A 9,508-nucleotide genomic window follows, 5' to 3' on the forward strand; every position below is an offset into this window, starting at 1 on the left:
ACACAGGTTGTTACATGTCTTTAACCACCTGGGCGTTACACTGATGTCTAGATTTCTGTACCAAAAGCGGTACACTGTTTTTCATGAATTTTTTTTATTAAATTGTAGACCTGTAACTTACAGAAATATGTCCGAACAAGGGTCTAGTAGATATCATGAATATGAAAAAAGCTTGAAACACAATCATGTAAAAAAAAAAAAAAAAAAAAAAATTAACTTTTAATAAAATTAAATAAAAAACACAAAAATCAGCCTAAACAAGAATACATAAATAATAATCAAAAATACTAAAAAAGCAATAATTCGGTATACTGTATAGTAATATATTTTTCTAAAACACCTCCCTTGTGTGGTAAATTTTAAAACAGAGTCCAACGTCACATACCTATAGAGAAAACCACATAAATATATTTTGTATTATTTTGTATTGGACTGGATACAGGACTTTGTTTTGAATCCAATACAAAATATTTGAATTTCCCGCTACAACCCCCATCGGCGGGCGCACGAACGTACATCATCAGGAATCGTCGAGGGACGCATACGCGAACGCCGGGTATTCTAATTCTTTCCAAACTTCCATGCAAAAAGTGTTAAATGTTTTGCATGGAAATTTATTTTAGATTGTAGGCTATAATTCACCGAACTACTCAATAATTACTTATAATTAACCGAATTACAACAAACTACCGCATAACTCACCGAAATATGTCCAAAATTTTATAAATTTAATAATAACATTTTTTTTATAAAACATAAAAAAAAATCTTTAAAAAAAAAATAGTGTAAATGTACTGTATATGTACAGTAGCTTATGTAATATATATATATAATACAATTATTTATATATTATATAAAGATTTCTTTGTATTGGACTCAATACAGCTTTTTTGTATTGAGTTCAGTACAAAGTAATTTGAATTTCCCGCCTCCCACACCGACGCATGCAGCGACGTCACCGGGAAACCCCGGACATCGTCACTGCACTCGCCGGGAGAAGACAGAAGAGGACGGACGTGTGTTCAGACTGCTAAGTAAAACATTTTCCTATATTTTTCAGGTAAAAAGTACCTAAATAAAACCTATATGTCTATATTCAGATATTGAGTAGGTAATTACATGTATGTCTTTTGGTGTTATCAGGTAAGTCATCTTGCAATTTAAATGTGCGGTAACAATGAGACAGAAGTTACTGAGATCTATCTTCTTGGATTCCAAAGCCTTTCCAACCTCAGACCTCTACTCTTTGTGGTCCTGCTGTTACTCTACATAGTAATAGCTGGTGGAAATCTTTCATTTATCTTTTTGGTGATGGCTAGCAATAACCTCAAAACCCCAATGTTCTTCTTTCTCAAATATTTAGCCATTGCTGATGTTCTCGTAACCACCTCAGTTTGAACTACATTGCGCTGACAAAACCAAGCATCTGCTTCCAGTTGGCTTTGGGTTCTTGGGCAATAATATTCAGCCTTACATCCAGTGAATTTATTTTGATAGGTCAGTTTGAGTTTTGTGGCCGCAATTGCCTTGATCAGTTTTTCTGTGATTACAGCCCATTAGGGGAATTATCTACTTCAGATACAACCATTGTGCTATGGATGGACTTTGCTTTCTCAATATTTACATTCTTTGTTCCTCTCACATTCATCCTTGTGTCTTATATCTACATTTTTATTACCATTTTTAAGATTAGGTCCTCCACTGGAAGACAAAAACCTTCTCAACATGCACTTCCCACCTTGCTTCTGTGTGTCTATATTATGGGACTTTTATTGCCATGTACATAGTTCCATCTGATGAATCACTGTCTGACAAGTACCGGTCTTTGCTGTACACTGTGGTGACTCCAATGATAAATCCGATAATATACAGCCTGAGGAACCATGAGCTAAATCAGGCCCTTCACATTAGAATAAAACAATTTTTAATTAGAATAATATAAAAATGTATAGGAACCACATATTTTCTTTTTGATTTGCTTTTCATTTTTTTTATCCTTTATTGTATTCCCTGGATGCTGGAGAGAATAATTAACAATAAACATGTGCAAGCACATGCATAAAAACAAAAAATAAAATGCTGTAAATATATAATTATAGTATTGTCAATAAATAATGCCCAATTCATTTGATGTTTTTATCATGTGCTATGAAAACACTTTTACAATATTCATATTTTACACTCTTTAACAGGAGGGAGTGATGTTTTGTGATCCATAAAGAGAGAACTTTGACAGGATTGACAGCATCTTAGTGCTGTAGAGACAGACAGAACTTGAGACATATCTCTGATTACTTTCATCCTTCAAGTGAAAGCATACAGTATATTAAGCGGCCCACCTCTCCTACTTCTTTCTAGATCAAAAGATTATTTTATGTTTAAATGTAGTGTTGGTCGAATATCTCACTATTTGATTCGACAGCTATTTGATCAAATAGTGAGATATTGTTCAGGTTATCGAATGCTGAATTTGATCACCATTGAAGTCAATGGTGGGGGAATTGGGGTTATTTTTAGGGACTATTAAGGGCTGCAAAAGCAATTAGATTGCTCTTGCAGACCTTTACTAGTAGTATGTGTTCTTGGATAGAGCTTCTCTATCCAAGAACACAGGGCACTAGATGTGATGAATGGGGAAACTTGTCCCCATTCAACCTCCTGTGCCCAAGGATCGCCTGCAGTCACACATGTGACCGCAAAGTTCCCACGGTCATGTGACCGTGGGAACTGAACTGCAGATGAACTCTGCAGTTCCACTACGATCCCCAGGAAAAATACAGGACATTCCATAATCATTTATTGATATGATCCTTAAGATTTGTACACCAGTAAACAGATATTCAATTAAATAAAAAAATCAAATAAAGTTGAGGAGGATTTAATGGTAAAGTATATTCTATACATATATATATATATATTTTAGATCTTGCAGTCTTACTAATTCAAGTTACAACTTGATTTTTAGATTCTGCACAATACATAGAAAAATGTAAAATCTATTCAGCTTTGCAGGAAAAGGCCCCATTTCCTCTTACCTCCAAGCAAGGAAATTGGATTAAAGAAAAAATAAATCCATAAATTAGCAAACCATGGGTAGTGGAGGGAGGACACCAACAGCACCACTACTAAGCGCACCCCCACCAATGGTTATAGATAGAAAGAGGTCATGTCATGCATGTTTGGCAAGGTAGCAAGAGGCAGATTCCTCCAAGCCAAATTTGCCCCCTTGTGGACTGGCCAGCTAATTCATCATTTCAGTCACAACAGGGAAATGAGTACAGTGAACTTGATACATTACCCTACAGCTAGGGACCTCTGTTTCCTTCACAACACTCATTACTCTGCACAAGTGTTGATGTTCGAATTCGGGTTGTCCCTATATTCGACCCGAATATGGCTGTTCGAATTCGGGTAGACCCGACCCGAAAAACACGGGATTTGACAGCAAAAATTCGGGAGAAAAAAAAAATTTTTTTTCTTAAATTATTTATTTCGTATGTGTTTTTTATTTTAAACTTGTTCTTTTTTATTTTTTACAGGTTATCCGACAATGACATTATGAATCATAATGTCATTGTGGCATTCCTGGACCATGGGAACTTTGCGGTCACAGCTAATTGAAAGCAGGTGCCTTTAATTAGCTGTAACCGCAGGCAATACGAGGGCAATGGAGGTTGAATAGAGATACTATCTCCATTCATTACCTCTACTGCTCTGTGATTGCAAAAACGTGCCTGAAGGAAACGTCCTGGTGTAGATTAGCCCATGGGAATGCAGTCCATGTAGACTAAAGCTGCATACACACGTCCAATAATTATCGTTAGAAACGACTGATGAACAACCGATTGGCCAAAAAAAAGTGACCGAGGAGGCCGACGAACGAGGATCGTCGTTGGAAATGAACGACCGCCGCGGTGGATCTGATTGGCTGACGATCTTTCACTATCTATCGTGTGTACGGTCGTTCAGTGATCGTGCATGTGTCTGCGGTACACTTTCTCCTTTACATGTCCCTCCCTGCATCGTTTAATCGATTGTATCTAGCGTGTTGACATTGCTGGTGGATTATATATGAACGATCATATTGTTACAGCATGTACAGAATTGTACACAATATAATTGTTCAAGTATAATCGTGCATAATCGTTGATCGGTCGTAATCGTTCATTTTCTAACAATAATTATTGAAAGTGTGTACCTAGCTTTAGCCTAATATTGATGTGAGAGGTGCACTTTAATCTTCATGTGAAGTACAGGGCTATGTAGCCCTGCAGCCCTAGAGGAGTTGTGACATGTATTACATATACAGAACACATGTCACAGCTCCTCTAGGGCTGCGGGAGTGATCAGGGGAGCAGAGCTGTCAACACAGTAAAGCTCCACTGATTGCTCTGCTCCCTGATTGGCTGAGGAAAGGGAAATCCTGATGATGCTTGAGCTGTCATCAGGGTTTCCTATTTTCCAGCCAATCACAGAGCAGTAAAGGTGATGAATGGAGATACGTATCTCCATTCAACCTCTATTGCCCTGGTATTGCCTGCAGTTACAGCTAATTGAAGGCACCTGCTTTCAATTAGCTGTAACCGCAAAGTTCCCACGGTCTGGGAATCCCACAATGACATTATGATTCATATGTCATTGTCGGATAACCTGTAAAAAATAAAAGAAAAAAAACAAGTTAAAATAAATTTAAGATTTAAGAATTTTAATCATTTAAGATTAATTTTTATTTTTTCTTAAAACTTTTTTTTCCCGAATTTTTGCAGTCGAACCCCGTGTTTTTCGGGTCGGGTCTATCCGAATTCTAACTGCCATATTCAGGTCGAGTATAGGGACAACCCGAATTAGAACATCAACACTAGTCAACACAGATGACAAGACCTGATAGAAGAAAACTATCTGTACTTTCAGAATCAGCATACCTATTTTAGAGTAAATAAGCTTAAAAATTTTAAGTCAACAAAAAATTTGTTCAAAATTGTTCCCCGGTGTATTATTGCTTATCAACATCTACTTTTTGGACACAAATGCTGGCTCAGGGATGAGACAATCATGTAGATCCTGGTGCCTGTTCAGGTGTTGTCTATAAGTTTAAACTAAAACGTCTCATCTTGTACCTGGCAACATAGTTACTAAATTGAAGTTTGATCTGGCTACATGTACAAACAAGTCTGATCACTGGGGGCATGAAGATTGAAGAAGTACTTCTTCCTACCTGTAGCAGGATAATAAAACTAAATGTAATGAATCAAATGTAAGAGGACAATTTCTATGTATGATATTAGAGGCTTCATCATTGAACGCATAGTAAACGGCATAGTAAACAACAACTCACTTATGAACCCAGTGGATGGCCACTGGAAAATTTGATCTAGACTTGCAAATGTAACAGAAGCTGTTATGAATATAATCACATTTACTGAAAGAAATTGAAAGTAAAACCCATAAGGATGTCATAGGTCCTGTCCTTATTAAAGTGCCTGTGCCCGGTATTATATAGAGGTGGTAGGTAATGACAAATGCCCTCACCCCTTTATGAAAGAATGGTTGTTCCAACATGATGAAATATTAAACTCCCAGTGATGTTCATGACCGATCACCATCTGCAATGCCAACCTGATTTCACAAGAAAATTGTGATTGAATTAAGGTGACTAATTTACTGTTGTAACAAATTTTTGGATATGTTCCTAACTTTTGCTTTAACTGTGGTACCTGTTGAAATGGAAGGAGAAATATCTTGAATGTTAACATCAGTTCCATTTAATTTGAACAACAATATCTTTTTTACCTGTAAGATAATTTTAAGTACATCAGGGACTACTTAGGAAACCTTTCTTACTCTTACATCATTAATGGTAAATGGTTATTAGTGGTAATTAACAGACTATCAGAGAATGAATATAAATAGCAATCAGTAATCTATTAGAATTTACTGGTTTATTCTTCCAGGCTTTAAAGAAATATGAGCATCTGACATATAATAAATCAGCCCTGACTGTGTGCAATGTAAAAAATTATTCGTCCTAATATAAAGTAGGTATCTTGGATGAGTTGTATCAAAATGATGTATATATTTATTCAAATTAAGGCAAATTCAAATACTGTTTTTTTTTTTTAAATCTGAACATAGGAATGATGTTAAGACCTAAATATGCACTTACAGTGGTTTAGGAAGGCGACACAGAAATTAGAACTAAGACCTTGTACCTTTGGAGTTATGTTGTCTGGATCTTCCAAGTGTCTTTCTATATAACGCTTCACTCTTTTCATGTGTATCTGGTTTCTTCCAAAATTGAAAATGTAATTGTTGTTTACTTGATTCATTCTAGCTTAGTATATGTTGTAGGCGAACTTTTCTGCTGGAGCAAATACAATAATAATCCTAAATCCTCCAAATAATTATATTAGAGTTGTATAAATACAAGAGTCTATATTAAAACAAGAAAATTAGACAATGCTTTATTTGGGTGAGTAGATTCAACACATATTTAATTCAGATTATAAGAATAAAATATTTGAATTTACCTATTATAATAGTTTTGTTTAATTGTCCCTTTTCAATATTAGGTATATTTTAAAATAGCAAGTCTACCTGGTGGGGTGGTGGTAAGTTTATTTTAGCCTTGCTCAGTTACAAAATAAAAACTTTTCAAGATATTTTCCAAGTTATTAAAATGCATTTATTCGATTTTTATTTTTAATTGTAAAAGTTATTTTCAAATAAATATTTACATATGTAATAGAGTTCAATTTTGTAATTTACAACAATATGACCAAACAATAAATTTATTTTTCAACTTAGATGTATTTGGTGAGCTTGAAGTCATCAGTATAACCAACCTTGCCCTTCCAAAGTGATTTATCAGGCCCCAATACCTATAGGTTCACCACGTTTGGTTTACTGAAAGCATTTAAGGCTGTTTACTTACCAACATTAAATATCACCCTGCAAAGAATAATGAAATGTCATCAGTAAACTCGACTAGGTTTTTGGTGATTACAGCCTATTGGTGAAGTTCTGTTGATTTCAGTGATTGTTTCATTTCAGCCATCTAATCATCCTCAAACAAAGATCATGTGTTTCTATATTTCCATACATCTCACTGGGCATACTTTTCAAAGAGAATTTTACCAAATTTTCTGTGGTAAGTGTAATAATATTCCCTAATATTACCTTTCTTTGCCGAAATTGTTTTATTCACGGTGTATTCCAGTAGATGGTGCTGGGTCCTTACAAAAAGTGTGTAACAAAATTGCCATTTGATACATTTTAAAGCTTTTCTTATATAAATTACCTTTAGTGGCGTATTGTTGGCCACCAGTGGATGGCAATTTAAGAACAAGTAATCCACCAGTGGATGGCAATTTATTGACAAGTGATCCATTAAGGACAACAATAAAAAGCATTTTAAGCTGGAAAAAAAATTACATACAAACTGATCCATGTGATTTTAAAATGTTTTCCCTTTAAATAAATGTTTTAAAGATTAAATTCAATGAATATATGTTTCATATCCATTTTATTGACATTTCTGTTGATTAGTGTTTGGAATGGCAACATGATAAAACATTTTAGCTAAAAAATATAGGAAAATAAGTATCTTGTCTATATTCAGATATGAATGTGAAATTATTCTATATTCAGTCTATGTTTTGGTTTTTAATTGAGTATATATAGAATTATGTTTTTTAGTAGGTATTAGGATTTTTTGGTTTGAAAGCTCTGCATTGTTTTGAAAGATGTAATAAAACAAGCCTATTATTTTGATTTCACCAAATCAGCTTTTGCTTGCAAAGGCTTTTTCTGAACAGTATGTAATTACATGTGTGTTTTTTTTTTGTGTTATTAGACAAGCTTCTTACTATTTAAAATGTGCAGTGAGAATGAGACAGAAGTTGCCGAGATCCATCTTCTTGGATTCCAAAGTCTTCACAACCTCAGACCTCTACTCTTTGTTGTCCTTCTGTTACTCTACATAGCTATAGCCGGTGGAAACCTTTCAATTGTCTTTTTAGTGATGATCAGCGATAGCCTCAAAACCCCAATGTTCTTCTTTCTTAAACATTTAGCTGTTGCTGATGTTCTCGTAACCACGTCAGTTGTGCCGATGATGTTAGAGATTGTACTAAAGTCTAATCCATCCATATCTGTCGGTGGCTGTATCACTCAGTTGTACTTCTTTTGCATCTTTGGGTTTGTCCAATGTTTCCTTCTTGCCGTAATGTCTTACGATCGATATGTAGCTCTTTCTAACCCTTTTCACTACATTGTATTCATGAAAACAAGCCTCTGCTTCCAGTTGGCTTTTGGTTCTTGGGCAATAATATTCAGCATTACAACCAGTGAATTTATTTTGATAGGTCAGTTTGAGTTTTGTGACCGCAATAGCCTTGATCAGTTCTTCTGTGATTATAGCCCATTAGTGGAATTATCTACTTCAGATACAACCATTGTGCTATGGATAGACTTTATTTTCTCAATATTTTCATTTTTTGTTCCTCTTACATTTATTCTTGTGACTTATATCTACATTTTTATTGCCATTTTCAAGATTAGGTCCTCCACTGGAAGACAAAAAACCTTCTCGACATGCAGTTCTCACCTTACTTCTGTGTGTGTATACTATGGGACTTTTATTGCTATTTACATAGTTCCATCCAATGAATCCCTGTCTGTTGTAGACAAGTACCGGTCTTTGCTCTACACTGTGGTGACCCCATTGATAAATCCAATCATATACAGCCTGAGGAATCATGAATTAAATCAGGCCCTTCACAAAAGAATGCATCAATTTTTGAATAGTAAATAACTTTTTTTCATTACTTTTTCTTATTATCCGTTTACTCTCCCTACCCTTTAGGGGAGACAAGCACTATTAGTAAAGATGCACACACATGCAAATAACCACAAGATACACTACCATGGAAAGTATTTTGTAAATATTGTAACAGCTGGTCAACAAAAACACATGGTTGTTTTCAGGACAATAGGTATATTTGTCCAAGATATAGACAATATGCAGATTACTTTTCTGTTTGAGCAGGCAGTTTTCTTTCTGGCAGAATGGTGGGGCTGAAGTACCAGGCTGAATGACAATAGGTTTTTGGTCAGGTGGGGGAGCTAAAGACGCTTGGGGATGATTAGAAGATAATTATCCCAGCTGAAACCCATCCTGGTGATTACGCTTTGGATACAAACTGTCAGTCTGCTCCTTCCTGGGCGGCTCCAGTTCTTGGCCTTTGAGCTGGGAGAAGTTCAAGGAGAAACTGTGAGTAGAAACAGAGTCTTTGGGAAAAACTGTACTGCTAGGGCAATAGGGTCCTGCGCATCCATAGGCTGCCCAGGACTGTTAGTGAGGGAGCTAACAGTCACTTAGAGGCCAAGTTTTATTGTTCTGTTTATTTGGTGTGTTTTTGTGTGTATATGCTTAATAAATAAACCCCAATTGAGCTGTTCATTGCTGTGCCTGGTCCCTGTCTACTATACCTGTCCAGTGAAGTCACAC

The 9,508-nt window shown here is 35.5% G+C and overlaps 1 protein-coding gene across 1 annotated transcript; it reads left to right on the forward strand.

Annotated features, from left to right (window-relative positions):
• Window positions 1–7,873: 7,873 nt before the first annotated feature.
• Window positions 7,874–8,812, forward strand: LOC140322245 (olfactory receptor 5P64-like). Its single transcript, XM_072398830.1, has one exon. It carries the CDS (start codon window positions 7,874–7,876, stop codon window positions 8,810–8,812), a length of 939 nt encoding a protein of 312 aa, XP_072254931.1.
• The last annotated feature ends 696 nt before the right edge of the window (window positions 8,813–9,508 follow it).

The sequence above is a fragment of the Pyxicephalus adspersus genome, chromosome 2 (genome assembly GCF_032062135.1).
Source record: "Pyxicephalus adspersus chromosome 2, UCB_Pads_2.0, whole genome shotgun sequence".
NCBI classification, from domain to species: domain Eukaryota; kingdom Metazoa; phylum Chordata; class Amphibia; order Anura; family Pyxicephalidae; genus Pyxicephalus; species Pyxicephalus adspersus.